Source organism: Cnephaeus nilssonii (assembly GCF_951640355.1).
Source record: "Cnephaeus nilssonii genome assembly, chromosome: 11".
NCBI classification, from domain to species: Eukaryota; Metazoa; Chordata; class Mammalia; order Chiroptera; family Vespertilionidae; genus Cnephaeus; species Cnephaeus nilssonii.
In genome coordinates, this window is record NC_137082.1 from 89,395,800 (window position 1) to 89,413,073 (window position 17,274).

Here is a 17,274-nt window from a genome sequence, read left to right on the forward strand (position 1 = left end):
CCACTCACCGGAGGAATCCATACGATCCTGCGTATTGGAAGCTGTTATTGGTACACATATATTTGACACATCCTGAAAAGAAAAAAATGTATTAAAAAAGAATGTTTTTTGTTAAATATTTAAAATGGACATCTTTCTATTTTCGTGGGCTGTGTGACTGCCAGGACGTGCTCGGTTTCCATGGAAACGCCCTGTCCGCGTACTCACCCTGTCCTCGGGATGGGCCCCTTCTATTCTCCAGGACTGGATCACGCCTTCTCCGCCCTCGGGCACCGGGGCGAACCGGGTGCCCAGGCCCTCGGGCTGCCTGCGCTTGCAGCAGCACATGAGCAGCAAGAGCGGCGACACTGCGAGGGGAGGGGCGGGAAGGGAGAGTGAGAGGCGGCTCCGCGTAGGGGGTCACGAGTGTCGCGTTTTGCGGGAAATGTGGCGTTATGTTTAGAACCAGAGGGTGAACACAAATGTCAGAGCATCATTCCCCCCTAAGAGATCGAGTTTATAAATACAAACCCACCAGATCACAGAGACCAGTGGTCGGCAAACCCATTAGTCAACAGAGCCAAATATCAACAATACAACGATTGAAATTTCTTTTGAGAGCCGAAAACCGACTTCTGCGCATGGGCCACGAAGTTTTAATCACACTGTACGTATGCGCCCACACGTGGTATTTTGTGGAAGAGCCACACTCAAGGGGCCAAAGAGCCGCATGTGGCTCGCGAGCCGCGGTTTGCCGACCACTGACATAGACTGTGGAGCTGGAACGAAGGGGATTTAGATCATGTGATCTGGGCCCTTTGCCGGCAGGTTAGGAAAGCACGTCTTTCCTCTCCTCCGAGATTCCTGAACTGGGTGGTAGCAGGTTTAGGCTTCAAATCAGATGTTAGGATTCCTAGTTCCCCATAAATGCATGCACATTTACATATGTGTATTTATTCACAAATAATCATCTGTGCCTGTGTATGTATTCATAAGCCTATCTATATGTAACTATGTATTAACATTCGAGTAAATATGTATTAACCTCCATGGCCATGTGTGTATGTGCAGGTCCCTGGATATGTATGTGTATGTGTACACACAACATCCTCTGTCTAAGAAATTCCTCGGCTTTTCAGGAAGTGGTTCACAGTCACTTCCACCAGAAAGACTTGGCCAGCCTTCCCGCTTGGACTTAACTGCTGTGCCTCTCACTCCTGAAGCACTCTGCTGCAGTTTCACCGGAGGCTTACTTTATGCTCTGCTATAGTATACGTAGGATTTGCATGTGTTCCCCATCTTCATGACCCTCACTAATTCTAGACCTCTTTAGTTACCGTTATTGAACACGTACTTGCCCTCACCAGTTCCTTTGTTTAGTTCCAGGTTTTCACAAAAATTGCCATAGATACTAAAAAGAAATGGCCAAATGAATGCAAGCCTGGTTCCCTTCTTATTTGGAGGAACTATTGCGAAGAGGGATTTAACCCAGGACTTACAGAGCAGTAGTAGGAGGCCCAGAGCCATCATGCCAATCCCTGCTGGTCCCAGGCCAACATTTGAACCCTCAATGCGGTCGCCAGGGACAGGCCCATATATGTCGCCGGTAACTGAGCTGCCATCCCCGGTGGAGATGCCCGGAGTGCTCGAATGCAAGCATGTTTGGCTGATGTCACAGTCGCAGGCCTCGATCTTAACTGTCTGTGGCAGTTCACACGCCCGGTTGAAGCTGTCCTTCACCAGGATTGGGATTTGGTAAGCCCCCGCTGACAGCAGCTGCTCGGCCGTCAGGAGGGCCGAGGTAGCTGAAAGGGAGGAGAGGAAAGAGAAAAGAATTAAATCACTTGCTGGTGACCGTTTCTAATACTCAAGCACGACTTAGGGCCTGATCCCTTAGTCACAGAGCTCCCTCTACTTATTAAGAAACAAAACAGAGAAACACTTATAATGAATTTTTCCTGCTGGATTGTTATTTCTACAAAGACGACCGGGCTGCTGCTGCTCACCCAGAGCAGCAATATTTGGTCCATAATATGAACACAATTGCTATTTGTCCAATGAAGGAAGAGTATTGAGCTGAAAGGAAATATTGGAAGTCTTCTATTTAGGATTACAATTTACACATATCCTCCCTAAGACTGTTGTTTATCTCTTATTCAGAATCGTTGCCCTTTCATTTAAAATTATTCCAATAACTATTATTTTTCTGATTCTTTGTGCTATTATTGCCTATTGGTTTTCTATAGAAACTATTGCTTAAATATTGATTGAAATTTATTTATCAACCCAAGGCAGTTTAAAGATGATTAAATTTATACCTAATGCATGAATAGTAATTAATTCATGACACTTAATAATAATTATTATTGCTTACTACTTTCAGTTAGCTATATGATACACCACCTAGTTGTACCAAAATGTAGCCTGGGCACAAAGTAAGGCCTGAATAAAGCAGTGGCCTAGTGGCATGTCAGGTGAAAGCTTATTCTGTTCTTCGACACCAACATTGAAACAGGGCTCTGGGAATATTATATCTAGTGTCATTATATATAAACTCGAGGCCCGGTGCATGGAATTCATGCACTTGCGGGGGAAGGGTTCCTCAGCCGGCCTCCACCCTCTCGCAGTCCAGGGACCTTGGGGGACGTCTGACTGATGGCTTAGGCCTGCTCATCATGGGTAGCGGGCCTAAGCTGTCAGTAGGACATCTTTAGTGCTACCGCCACTGCTGCTGCATTTGCCAGCCGTGAGCCCGGCTTCTGGCTGAGCGGCACTCCCCCTGTGAGAGTGCACTGACCACCAGGTGGCAGCTCCTGTGTTGATCATATGCCCCCTGGTGGTCAGTGCGTGTCATAGCGACCGATTGTCCTGTTGTTCGGTCGATTTGCATATTAGATTTTTATTATATAGGATAAATATATATATTACTGGCAAATCTATAATATCATTGAATATCATTACCAATTTCAATGTTGAACATTCTTCTTGTATTTTTTACTCATAGTGTTTAGGATCTGAATGAGGAAAATGTGGCTAGAAATTATTGTTTAAGAATGGACTATTGGACTTTATAGGGAAATGTGAATTCAGAGTTGTCTTGATTTTAATAGAATTGCTTTAATACGCTTAGCTTTCTAAAAGATTACAGTGGTTTTGTGGAGACGAGTGAAAAGGTTTTGTGGGGAAAACATTTCTTTCTTTGGCTAAGTTGCTAGTGGGGGCATTTTCCCCAGCATTAGTTTATGGTTTCTCCTTCCTGTGGATGGAGAAGCTTGGTGGCCTCAGAAAGGGGGAGTGTTTCCTCTCACCGTGGGCTCTGCCATATGACCTCCATCTCCCCCCCCCCCCGACCCCCACACCCCTGTCTCCAAAGTCTTTCCTATTTTACCAGGTGAATGTGAGATTAGGGAGCCAGCTTAGCCCAAATGAGGCCCTCTGAGCATTTCACTTTCTAATCGACATTTAACCTAAAGTATATTAAATATTATGTTGCCTGAAATTTACTCTTCAATTTAATCATAGTTTTCATTTTTATATAGCAACAATACAAACACACATACATTCTGGGATATTTATACTTTACATACTTCGGTTGATGCATTCCTTTGTATCTAAATGCTTCACATAATTCTAATTTTAATGCTGCATAGTACTACATCTTAATAATATGTACCACAGTTTGCCTAACAGTTCATCTAATATCGCACAATTGGATTTAAATTTTTATCCTTACAAATAAGTCTGAGCTCATAACTCTTTATAGAAACAACTAGAGGCCCGGTGCATGAATTGGTGCACCAGTGGGGGTCCCTCGGCCAGGCCTGCGGGATCAGGCTGAAACCGGCTCTCTAACATCCCCCGAGGGGTCCCAGATTGCGAGAGGGCTCAGGCCAGGCCGGGGGACCCCGCCGGTGCACAATCGGGGCCAGGGAGGGACACAGGAGGGCTCCAGGGCATGTCCAGCCCGTCTTGCTCAGTCCTGATCGGCCGGACCCCAGCAGCAAGCTAACCTACTGGTAGGAGCATCTGCCCCCTGGTGGTCAATGCACATCATAGTGACTGGTTGACCTGTCAACTATCTGCCCCCTTATGGTCAGTGCATGTCATAGCGAGTGGTTGAGCAGCCTTAGCATATCATTAGCATATTATGCTTTGATTGGTTGAACGGCCAACCGGATGATCAGGCACTTAGCATATTAAGCTTTTATTATGTAGGATTTCTTTGACCTCATATGCTTCTAAGTGAGTAGAAAATGTGTAGATGTAAATCTATGGCATACCTGAGTTTCAGAGACATTTAAGTGACTTGCCTGAAATAGTTTAGGCTCGGGAATTGTGACATCTGGCGAGTTTGTCAAGGATTCGGTTTATTTCAAACTAATCAAATATTTGTGTAGCACCCCATCTACCTAAAATAATGGCTAAACTGATCTTTACATACTACTATTTGTAAATACAGTATTGATAAAATATTTTTACTTTTATTTCAGTTCAACATTTTTCCAGATAGCCTAAGTGTGCATATGATTTTTTTTCATTTAATATGAATATGGTGAGAATTATGGAACAGAGATAGAAAATATGATATGGCCCTCGCTGGTTTGGCTCAGTGGATAGAGTGTCGGCTGCGGACCAAAGGGTCCCGGGTTCGATTCCAGTCAAGGGCACATGCCTGGGGTTGCGGGCTCAATCCCCAGTAGGGGGCATGCAGGAGGCAGCCAATCGGTGATTCTCTCTCATCATTGATGTTTCTCTCTCTCTCTCCCTTCCTCTCTAAAATCAATAGAAATATATTAAAAAGAAATATGTCATGGCTTGACAAATTACTGATAATTGTTTTTTGCTTTTGGTCTTTAAGTGAGCAAGTTTGCATTCCACTTACCATTTACTGGTTTGATATCCCATAAGTTAGCTGTCCCTGGTGGCTGGTCAACAACACAGAAGGAAAAGGGAGACCCGTAAGAATGATGGGTAACGTCTCTCGCGGATATAAGGATGGATGGAGCAGCAATGCAGATGGCGTTACTTTCAGCAACAATGACTGGACAGTAGTCATTGACATCAGGAACTTCAATGCAGATGGTTCCCGTAGCCGTTTTCCCAGAGCCATCTGGAAGGGCAAAGCATCGTGGGTGATGGGGTGAATGGTGTCAGGGAGAAATTCCTTCCTCACATCCCCTGGCGATGCCCCAGCACATGGGAGCGGTGCGAGGGCCTCCTGAGATGGCGTGACGGGTTCCTGCCTGCGTCACCGCCCTGAAGCACCTGGCCTCTGCTCAACCTCCCAGCCACGCTGCCTTCTTAGTTCTTTGGACAAGTTTCCTCCTAACTCAAGACTCCCTCTCATCCTAGTCACTCTTCCTAAAATGCTGTCACCTCCATCTTACTCTGCCAACTCCTCTGCACCCTAAGATGTGAAAGGAAATGTCCTTCCTGGAGAAGGCTTGCTGCTGTCGATTCCCACCCTGTCCCCGCAACCGAGACCCCAGCCAGCTCCGCGCCGCCATTTCAGGATGCTTACTGACTCCTGGGTTGTTGAAATAACCACAACTGAAATGAAATAACTATTTGTATTTTTTCTTTCCATTTTGACTGTTTAATTCCACCCATTAGATGCTATTTCTCTCTGAGAAGGTACTTCAGAAAACAAATATAAAAATACTTCATTTTTCCCCCCTAACATCTTTGGAATAAATTCTAGGTTATATAGTTTATCAGAAAGGGCAAGGTGCCAGGAATAGTAGGCTGGGTTTTAGTCCATTTTTCTACTTTATGTTCTGTTACGACGAATAAAGAATTATTTTGTTTTTAACTTGAGAAGGGTCTTAGTTTTATCATTTGTAAACTAGAACATTATTGGAGAAGTTAAACAACGTCTCTTAAAGATGGTTTTTGTGTGCCTCCGTGGAGAGCCATCCAGGTAATCAGAGGGAAATGGACTGGAAGGCTGTAGGTACCCTAATGGTTTTGTGCAGTAGGTTCTTAATTCCCGATTCAGCGTGGACTTTCCGGCTTAGGCTCTCATTGAGAGCCATCACATCATCCCACAGATGGCTGTCTGTCTTCCCTGGTCCTCCGGGGCTTTGTCAGGGCCGTCGGCTGCGGGAGCCCACAGCTCAGGGTCCTGCTGGCGGTGTTTGCCCGGTGTCGTTTGCTGTATAAGGAGCGGTGGCCGTCATCTTCGAACAGGCTGTCTGATTCGAAGGCGCTGTGCCAGGGCACACTCTGCTTATGAACAGACGATGGCCTTGTGTGTAGTCTTTCGTCGATACATTTTTGATAGTGTTTTTCTCTTTCTTTATTCACTTGAAATGACTGATTTTTATCCTAGTTTTTGAAGACTTTCACAGATGATCAATGGACATGGACGAACGTAGGCTCTGATCAGCATGCTGAGTCCACGCCAGAACAGGCCTTCCAGAATACTGACAATAAATAAGGCTGTGTTGCTTCTGTGACTGTCCCAGATGTGAAAAGCGACACTCACAGGATGGAGACCGGAATGTATGAGTTGTAATTGCTTCGGTGTTACCATGGTTTCTTTTATAATCTTACGCTGCCCATTTCTCTCTGTCGTTGGTTACTATGGTAAAGCTCAGGTATAAACTCAGGGCAAACCTGCAGTGTCTGTCTGTGTTCTGTTAGGAATGTACCTGGGACTTCCGTTTTCCTCCCTTGCCGGTTGCTGACCTTTGGTGTGTTGTTATGCAGGAGCTGGTTTCCTAGGCGGTGCTCCGGAGAATCATTAACTATTGATAAACAAATGTCTGTTGCTACCCACCAAGAGGAAGGCCCAATAGATTGTCCCACGTGAAAAGCAGCTCAGGGACAAGTTCATTCAGTGCATCTGTGCTGAGGACTTCTCTTCCAGTTTGGGTCTTGTATTTGCAATAACCTGTGCTTCTTGGTTCTTAACGTCTTATTTTGGGCAACGTCAGGCCTCTCACGGCGGCTCAGTCAGGGACTGCCGTGGCTCTGCCTGCGGCACTGCCTTCCCTGCAGCTCATCCCCAGTGAACTTGGGCACATCTTGCTGCACTTTGAGTAAACATTCCTAACACACCCTGCAGATCCCGCAAACCGCCTCAAGCGATAAGGCCATAAACAGAAAAGGAATTTTCTTTATATGCTTTAACTTTTATGCTTTACACTAGGTCTGATACAACTCTTTTTTAGAAGTAGGTGAGATAAATTATGACAAATGTAAATGGTGCTTATAAGTGTACTGAATTCAGTTCTTGGTCTAAGGCATTTAGAACTCTATAAGTCTGGCAGACACCCCTGAATGATATATTTTATTTGAGTCAATCTACTATCAACATTAGAATAATATTCAAACTTAATGCAAACTAATAATTTTATTAAAACATTGAATATAAATTTCTTACCATCTATAGCCAGGATCTCTGCTGTGTATATCCCATTGGTAATATATTTTGACTTCTTATCAAATTCCCTAGAAAATTGTATCTCGCCAGTCCTTGAGTCAACTTTTAACCAGTTGCCAGCATCGTGTCCTATGATATACCTGTTTTTAAGGAAATAAGTTCATCATTTGCTTATATGAAAGTTAATAAGTTTAGTCACATCCAATGCATTTAACTTATATATGGTGTTTGCTGCTTTACAGTAATATACAGTAATAATTGACTTGGATTATAAAATGTATGTCAATAAAATTTCAATATTGAACATATTAATGCACAGAGTTTTAAAATTTCATTTTTACTCCTCTACTTCTTTACATAATTGTTCATAAAACGTATAAGTCTATTTCCGGTTTGATTTTAAATTGTAGCAATATCAAAGAAATACCCTTTATTCATTTCACACGGATGTATCGGTTGTTGCTCAGTTTTAAGCTGTATTGGTTTCAGAGCACTTTATTGTTGGCCTTCAGAGGTTGTGGTATCATTTATTCCATTTGTGTGTGTGCGTTTTGTGGCTCGTAATTGATGCCAAGTGCTTGGGCGAAGACCTTTTGTCTGTACCAGGCACACTTTTAAGTTCCCATGGCCCTTATCTGACATACCCTTTTCCTCTATCCCATACTGACAGACTTCATAATTGTTGTTGTCTGTTAATTTGTTAGCTCATTAAATAATCAAAATTGTTCCAATCAAAGTAATTTATAAGTCAACAGATTGTGCACTCAAAAAATTTTGGGTGTAAGAAGGGAGACAAGGTAAGGATATAAAGAATGTTTGTATATTTCACTGTAATTATTTTCCAGACTATCTTATATAGGTCTAATTCATGTATAATATATATACCTTGTGCCCCTAATTCCTACTTTTCAGTTTTCTAATTCTGACTCTCTACATTATTTTAGCTTCTTCTATATATACTATCCTTCTTTATAAGATAAAGTAGAAGGTTGAAATTAGCCCCAAAGTTATAGATAACACAGGTAAAAAAAAAAACACAAAAACAACAACAAGCGGTGACTCATCTTTTATGATGTCTTATTGTTTACGATATGGTTTAGTCAGCCCAGGCCCAGGGTGGTACCCCTGGCCATAAAAGATCAAAGAGACTCAGAGTAACTGAAGGTGATTCTTTGATCTTACAATTGCTCCCTGGACACAATTACTCCTACACCCAGTTGGCGCCCTTACAGCCTGTAAAACACTGTTAACATTCTAAGAACATGTCAGTGCCACATAGTGTTCTATAACAGGTGAACAGGCAAAGCAAGACTCCAAAAATGTTTAAAACCCCACACACTAGCACATGCTCCACGGATCAGCACTGGACAGAAGCACGCGCTGCCACTCGAACACAGCAAAGGGTCTGCGGTACCTGACGTTCGTCGCAGGATTCCCTGTGTCCAAATCTACAGCCGTGTATGTGCCAAGAACATAATTCATTAAGGAATCCCCTCTTACTCCTTCTTGCACACTAAAAGTCATGGAGTTTGGATCAAATGTGGGTCCTTCTCTCACGTTAATGACCTGAATTCTCACAGGGGTTGAATGCATTCGGAATCGAGAGGCAACTGAGTGGTGAAATTCAGCTTGGTTTTTGACTCCAATGCTAAGATGAATATTAGGCATTTGTTCATAATCCAGCATCTGAAATGATAGAAATTAAAAACTCTGAAACAGCAAAAGAATTATTTTGACAGAATAAGAAACCATGGTAAGGACACAACACACCAGCATAAAGTCCAGGAGTTATGCAATTCTGATTGTGAATTGATAACATTTTATTTATTATGGCATGAGGTGTATCTCAGACATGTTATTCGCTTTATCTTTTAGATAATGAGGTGTATAGGTCATTTAGGCCCGTGAATTTAAATTGGACTCAAATCTGGAGTTTTGAACTTCTTATATAAAAACCCTGGAATGAAAAATGATCTTTCTTTCCAAATGAGGTATTTATGACAAATAAAAAAATAAAATTAGAATGAAAGAAAGAATGTCCCCAACTGTTAACTGAATACATAGGCCCCAGTTTCCTATGTAGAATTCACATCTGAGCATTTCTGAAAGTGTAATCAACAGATTAAAGGAGCAATATTAATATTTTTTTGTTAAAATTCTAATTGAGTAGCAATTCCTCTCAAAGTCGAAGTGAATGTATATACACACATACATATATTTGTATTGTGTGTTAGTATTTCAATACACATTTATCAATAAATAGCAAAAGGAAAGTTGTTATTGACAGAGAAATTTTTAATTTTCTTTTTTGTCTTCTAAAACTACAAGTTCCTTGAGAATGGAGATCGTCTCATTCACTCTCATATCCGTAGCACATAGTAATTCTCAATAAATTGGAGTTGAACTACAGCATTTATAATGCCCTCACACTAAGGAAAAGGTTATAGAAAGCTTAGTCAAAAGCCTGTGACTGAGGGTGGCTTGAGTAAAGGTCATTAGTAACACCATTCCAAATGCCAAGTCCTAGGGGAATTGCACATATGTTATCTAAACACACAGTTCTTCTAGCCATGTGCTAACACACATGTTAAGGGGTTCCACTCCATCTTAACTAGCCTTGTCATATCATCTTGATGTTTTCAAGCATATTTTCTGCTCTCTTTAAGAGACTTGGGAAGTTATGCAGGGAAAAAATATAGATATTTTGTCTACACAGCATCTAACACTACCTTAACCAATTTTCATGAAATTGAATCGAATAGTTTTCTTTTGCAATAAACTAAGTATGTCTTTATTTTTATTTTTTTTTAAATTATATTTCTTTATTGACTTCAGAGAGGAAGGGAGAAGGAGAGAGAGATAGAAATATCAATGATGAGAGAGAATCATTGATTGGCTGCCTCCTGCACGCCCCCCACTGGGGATCGAGCCCGCAACCCAGGCACGTGCCCTTGGCTGGAATCGAATCTGGGACCCTTCAGTCCGCAGGCTGACTCTCTATCCACTAAGCCAAGCCGGCTAGGGCCTAAGTATGTCTTTAAAACACTTTGGCTCTCACAGAAGACAATTATATAAGTCATAGATGGTCATTGCATGAATTATTTTTTTTGTGTTCATTAGAATGACAAGCGTAAAATGTAAAGATTTTTTCCATAATTTTGATGACCACCTTATAAATTTGTGCACCACATGATTTCCATGCTAATGGTTGTGTTTCGTAGTAAAGTAGTAATGTTTTAATTGCTCCAGATAATTTCAAAAAGAACAGAGAGAGACTCAATATGTAAATGATATGTCTGCATTTCAAGGAGTCTAAATGGCTTTTGAATAGACTGATAAAAGTTTCACAGGAATAGAGAAAAGAGGTGACAACATTGAATGATCACCAGGGGCCATACTAAGTGTGTGCGTGCGTCTGTCTGTATGTATGCTCATAGCTGCAAGTTCTGTCCATGTTGTTAGTAGAAATTGTGTTTGAGAAATTAATCTCCTTTATTACAAAGATGTTAATTTGAATCTTATTAGTTTGTAGTTTTGTTTCTAATTTGTACCTTTAGATTATATTGCAGCCCATTAAGTAAAAAATGGAAAGTAGTTTGAGAAACGCTAATTTATAAGAAAAAGCCAAACCCTGTAGATTGGTATTCAAGTTTCTCAGCAGACCGGCTCCCACTCAGCATCTCCTTTCCTGAATCTCATTGCTTCTCTAGGCGGATGCTCTGCACGCTCCACCGAGGTGCTCACATGCCCTGCACGTGCATTACGTGTTCTCACCTGTATGCGTGCTCACTTCATTTCCCACCTGAGCAGTCTGTTAAAAGGTCCTGTTTAACTTACTCCCTGTATGAAATACTTTAAGACAGATCTAGCTCAAAAGCATCCCACCTCTGATCTCAATCATTCTCTCATATTTCACCCATTTAGCAATTGATTATGTTTAATATGACATCTGTACTACTATTTATTATGTTTTTTTTTAATAATGTACTAGAGGCCCAGTGCACGAAATTTGTGCATGGGTAGGGTCCCTAGCGGCTGCTGGCTGCCGGCCAGGGCCTCCGCGGGGCTGGCTGGGGAAGAGGGACCACGGGCAGTTGGCTGGCTGGCCCCGCCCCCGGGTTGAACTCCTGGTCGAGGGGACAATTTGCATATTAGGCTTTTATTATACAGGATTTTTATTGATTTCAGAGAGGAAGTGAGAGGGAGAGATAGAAACATCAATGATAAGAGAGAATCATTGATGGGCTGCCTCCTACACACCCCCTATTAGGGATTGAACCCACAACCTGGGCATGTGCCCTGATTGGGAATTGAACCATGACCTCCTAGTTCAGTGGTCGGCAAACTCATTAGTCAACAGAGCCAAATATCAACAGTACAACGATTGAAATTTCTTTTTTGAGAGCCAATTTTTTTTAACTTAAACTATATAGGTAGGTACATTGTTATTAACTTAATTAGGGTACTCCTAAGCTGGCCTTTGCTAAAAACTCAAGGGGCCAAAGAGCCGCATGTGGCTCGCGAGCCGCAGTTTGCCGACCACTGTCCTAGTTCATAGGTTGACACTCAACCACTGAGCCATGCCGGCCGGGCTATTTATTATGTTTTTAACTCCCATATTATTTTCTAATGTGGGGCCTTGTCTTGACTTCTCCACTAGACATTGGGCACTGATAACAAAAGAGCCTTCTTACTTTTCTTGGTAATAAATAATGGGCGGCTTGGCTGGCGGTCTCAGCCTGACACAGGAAGCTCACTTAGGGCGCTTGTTCACAGAAACAGTGTTCAAGGCTGTGGGTTGCTTTTTGTAGACGGACCCTGTCTCTGAAAGTATTTTAAAACATCTTTAAAAGAAAAAGTTGCAGATCTCATACTGTACCTTGACGACTCTCAAAATGCCTTCATTGGTTCGTGGGTCTGTTTGAATCTCAAACCAATTCCCATCATTCCCGGAGAGAATTACATATTTCGCCAGCCAATTATCCGTGCCTTCCTCATCCAGATCAATTGCTTTTAACCGCATCAGTTCCGAATTCAAACAGTTCTCCTCAATGCTTGCTGAGTACTGAGTGACACAGACCAATTTCATAATCAGTGAATTTTCAAAAGAGGAAAGTTAGTTTCAAATCCTGAATTATTATTTAAAATACTAACAACAAACTGTGTCAGAGATTTTTACGTCATTATTAAATGACATATAGTCCATAAGAAATCTAAGAATAAAATGATTATAAGATAATAGAAGTGATTTTCCTGTGCTATATGTAAAATCAGGGCCAGACTGCATTGTTTCATTTTTCTTGCTTATTTTTAATTTTCCATCCCTTCCTCCTTTTCTATAAAAGGCCAGGTAATAAATACGTTGGGCTTTGTGGGTCTGCGATTAGTGCTGTCACTACTCAGTTTTGCTGCTGTAGCATCAGAGCAGCCGCAGACAACATGCAAAGGAATAAGCACCCTGTGGTCCAACAGAAAACCTATTTTTTACCCAAACAAGTGGCAAGCCAGGTCTGGCTCCGCCGATTTTGGTTTTATGCTTCTTTGTGCCCAAGGGTGAAAGTGGAAGCTGAGAATGTTTGGGACTCTGTTAGAATTGATTCAGTAAATCACTGGGCATATAAAAATCCATCACCATTGTTATAGGATTCCCAGAATGATGTTAATAAATTTCTACACTTCTTTGAATGGAATATATGGAGGAGATTGGTCTACTGCTTTCACAGAGGAGATCATTATGGAATAGTGACTCCAAGGCAAATACCCCAAATTAAGATTCATTATTATACATAAAGATGCTGAGGTTTATATAGCACAGCTGAGTACATCCATACCTGTAAAAAAACCACAACTAGTGGGAACATAAATTGGTGATTGGCATTTATGTGAAAGGATGATAAGAGAAACAGCTTACGGAGGTTTTCTCCAAGGTGGGGAAGTTATCGTTGACATCTAAGACCTGGATCCTACACGCACACTCCGAGGACAGTCCATCTGCAGCTCCGTCTCGGTCCGAGCCCCGCACAAGGAGGTTGTACATACTGTGTTCCTTGGTTAAGATGAAAAAGAATTATAAGACTTAGGTCTTGATTTGAATAAAACCCAACACAAATAATGGTTGGATTCTTTTTCCTTCCCTCCTTTACACTGGACGAAGGGCATACATGTGTTATTTCATCTCTGTATTCTCAAAACTCTGTATCCTTTATTTCTTCGCATTCATTCACGGAAGGCTTTACCTCTCTGTCGAGGAAGCTGGACATGGTGCGGACCTCGCCGGTGTACCTGTTCAGGATGAACATTGGTGCACCTGCTGGCTCCTGAGAGATGATCTTGTAGGCGATTTTAGAGTTCAGGTGATTGTCTTCATCTGCATCGGTGGCACTTAACTTCACCACCAGTGTGTCTAGGAATGAAGATGGAGATGGAGAGTGTTGGGGACTCTGTTAAAATCAGTTTGGTAAATCAGCTGGCAAAGGAAGAAAGAATGGTTGGCCTTCCCCTTCAGGCTCTCTCTTCTAGTTATCCATGAGCATGGACAGGGTGGGGCAAAAGTGAGTTTACAGTTGTTTGTATGGACAATCATACAATCTCTATATATAAAAGCCTAAGTGACTGGTCAACCGCTTGACACATCTACCGCTTGACTGGTTGACTGGTCGCTATGACTCTCACTGACCACCAGGGGGCAGACACTCAATGCAGGAGATTCCCCCTGATGGTCAGTGCACTCCCACAGCGGGAGTGCCGCTTGGCTGACTGGGATGAGTGGGTCCAGGATGGGCGGGAGTGGCTCCTCCACAGATCCCTGCAGGTTATGCCGAGGGACCCCACTGGTGCACGAATCCGTGCACTGGGCCTCTAGTAACTAATAACTAATAGTATAAGAATAAACTGTGTTTCACGTACTCACACCTATGAATCTACTTTTGCCCTACCCTGCCTTACTATAACTTTAGCTACACTATTGGTGATAAAAATCACAGTGGTTTGCTTCTATAAAACCCTTTACAGTTTATAAAGTACTTGCACTCCTTAAATGCTTTAAGTTACTTGTATTTCAATCTCCTAAAGCTTTTGTCCAAGAGGAACAGAAGTGGCACAGTGCGGAGGAGGAGACTGGCCTACTCACTCGCATCGCTGTTCTCTTCGATGCTGCCTGTGTACACGTTTTGTGTGAAGACCGGAGGGTTGTCATTTATGTCCATCACTTTGACTCTAAGCTCAAGGGGCCTTTCTAAGTCTTCACCCCGTGAATTCAGAGCCCGGCAATAGATCTGTGGAAAGTTGGAAAAAGACTGTCTTTCTCCACCAAAGGAAATTAAGTCACATGCTTGAAAATATCTAAGGAAACATGCAAAGAAACAATTTTCCCAGTCAACTGAGACTGTTTTTACAGTCTAGTAATTTCAGTATTGTCAAGACATCTGATCACGTGCTTATGCAGCACACGAGAGAATTCTGAACCATAATCTATTTTCATACTCTTCCTACCTCCTCAAGCCCTTTATTCAGTTTCATTCCACTGTGTTTTATCAGAGGTAGGCGTTAGTCCTGGGGTGAAATATTTTTTAAAGGCAAGAAAAACAATGTCTAAATCAAAGCACACTGCTGTGACTTACCAGGAAAAGGGGAGTTATCTCTCTGTCCACCACGGAGGTGATGTTAATCTCCCCCGTCTGAGGGTTAATGGTGAACACCCCGTATGGCGGCCGGTCAATGCCTACCCCAGAGATGCGGTACGTGATCTTCTGGCTCACTTCGCAGTCTGATCGGATCTATGAGAGAGTGGCGAGGCTTTAGGGCGGACTGTGAAGTTCACCGTGTGGTGGAATGAGCAGGGAAAGGCTCTGTAGCCACGTAGGTCTCATATTGAAACCCGGCCCCGTGGCATAGGCCCGTGTGACCTTGGAAAAAGCACTGATTTGGTCAAGTACTGGTTTCTAATGGGCTAATACAACTTACAGCCTAGGCTTGTTGTGGAGATTGAATGAGGTAACATATATACACCCACCCCAATGACTGATATAACACCCACACCCGACGCTAGATTTGTTATTATTCACGTTACGTTGTTCACTTTCCTGATTTGTTTTGCACATAGAGAAAGAGTTTAACAGAATTACTCAAAATCTTTACTTTTTTGTAAGAAGATTGTATTGTATTAATATGTACCCTGCTTAGACTTGGATTTGAGATTCAATCAAAATGGTAGATCACTTCATTAAGAAAATCAGAAGAGAAATACAGTGTTTAGAGATATTGGCAATAATTTTACAAATCAAAACCTACCATATCACTCACCCCAAACAGAGTTTATGGCACATATTCTGCTATCTAGATTATGTTTTCATAGGTTTACATCTATGGCTCATAAATTTAAACAAAGGTAGTTTAAAGTTTGAAATCTAACCTATATACTAAAGATGAGAACACTCAGTAAAATACTAAGACTTGTTACCCAAATATCCACAATTAAATAAAGACAGCTAGAAATGCAACTTGGATGAGCTCCACTCTAGTCCAAAGATCTTATTTATATAAACGAAAATCCAGGAAATCCCTCAAATGCAAATATAAAGGAAAGAATATACAATAGCAGTGGGGTAATATAAAGCTGTAAATGTGTGTTGAATGGGAACAATATCAATTTAAAAGCTTTCCCAAACTTTGAAAACATCTGCGAGAGAATACATCTCTTTTCTCGAGCTGAGATTGTATCTGTAATATCACTGCTGACGCCTCCTGGATTGGATGGACAACTTTAAGGACCGAGTTCTGATAAACCACTGCCCTTGACTGCAATAGTGCCCCAGGCCAAGAGGCCTAGGAAGAGCTAGCGAAGCTGTTAATGTGGATCCTGCCCTTCATGGATCAACTCTGACACATTCTTCCTCAGCGCTCCTTCCTTATTGAGAGCCACTGTTTGACCTACCGCTTGGGCTCTCCTGACTTCTGGATCTAGTGAGACTGCCGGGCTGGTCAGGAGAATATCGGTGTATGCAGACATGTGTATGCAGACATGTCCTAGAACGGGCAGGCGAGGAGCAGCAGACATGTGTATGCAGACATGTCCTAGAACGGGCAGGCGAGGAGCAGCAGACATGTGTGTGCAGACATGTCCTAGAACGGGCAGGCGAGGAGCAGCAGACATGTGTATGCAGACATGTCCTAGAACGGGCAGGCGAGGAGCAGCAGACATGTGTGTGCAGACATGTCCTAGAACGGGCAGGCGAGGAGCAGCAGACATGTGTATGCAGACATGTCCTAGAACGGGCAGATGAGCAGCAGACATGTGTGTGCAGACATGTCCTAGAACGGGCAGGCGAGGAGCAGCAGACATGTGTATGCAGACATGTCCTAGAACGGGCAGGCGAGGAGCAGCAGACATGTGTGTGCAGACATGTCCTAGAACGGGCAGGCGAGGAGCAGCAGACATGTGTATGCAGACATGTCCTAGAACGGGCAGATGAGCAGCAGACATGTGTGTGCAGACATGTCCTAGAACGGGCAGGCGAGGAGCAGCAGACATGTGTGTGCAGACATGTCCTAGAACGGGCAGGCGAGGAGCAGCAGACATGTGTATGCAGACATGTCCTAGAACGGGCAGATGAGCAGCAGACATGTGTATGCAGACATGTCCTAGAACGGGCAGGCGAGGAGCAGCAGACGTGTGTGCAGACATGTCCTAGAACGGGCAGGCGAGGAGCAGCAGACATGTGTATGCAGACATGTCCTAGAACGGGCAGATGAGCAGCAGACATGTGTGTGCAGACATGTCCTAGAACGGGCAGGCGAGGAGCAGCAGACATGTGTGTGCAGACATGTCCTAGAACAGGCAGATGAGCAGCAGACATGTGTATGCAGACATGTCCTGGAACGGGCAGGCGAGGAGCAGCAGACATGTCCTA

The 17,274-nt window shown here is 42.8% G+C and overlaps 1 protein-coding gene across 1 annotated transcript in view; it reads right to left on the reverse strand.

Annotated features, from left to right (window-relative positions):
* DSG4 (desmoglein 4) overlaps positions 1-17,274 on the reverse strand; it is a gene marked incomplete at both ends in the record, with an annotated part of 44,266 nt that overhangs the window by 14,534 nt on the left and 12,458 nt on the right. The window contains 11 exons of the mRNA XM_079783471.1: positions 9-72; positions 208-347; positions 1,479-1,784; positions 4,862-5,089; positions 7,367-7,506; positions 8,781-9,052; positions 12,246-12,431; positions 13,278-13,412; positions 13,603-13,769; positions 14,496-14,640; positions 14,986-15,141. Of these exons, the coding sequence (XP_079639597.1) occupies positions 9-72; positions 208-347; positions 1,479-1,784; positions 4,862-5,089; positions 7,367-7,506; positions 8,781-9,052; positions 12,246-12,431; positions 13,278-13,412; positions 13,603-13,769; positions 14,496-14,640; positions 14,986-15,141 (1,939 nt within the window). The remainder of the gene's footprint in view (positions 1-8; positions 73-207; positions 348-1,478; positions 1,785-4,861; positions 5,090-7,366; positions 7,507-8,780; positions 9,053-12,245; positions 12,432-13,277; positions 13,413-13,602; positions 13,770-14,495; positions 14,641-14,985; positions 15,142-17,274) is intronic.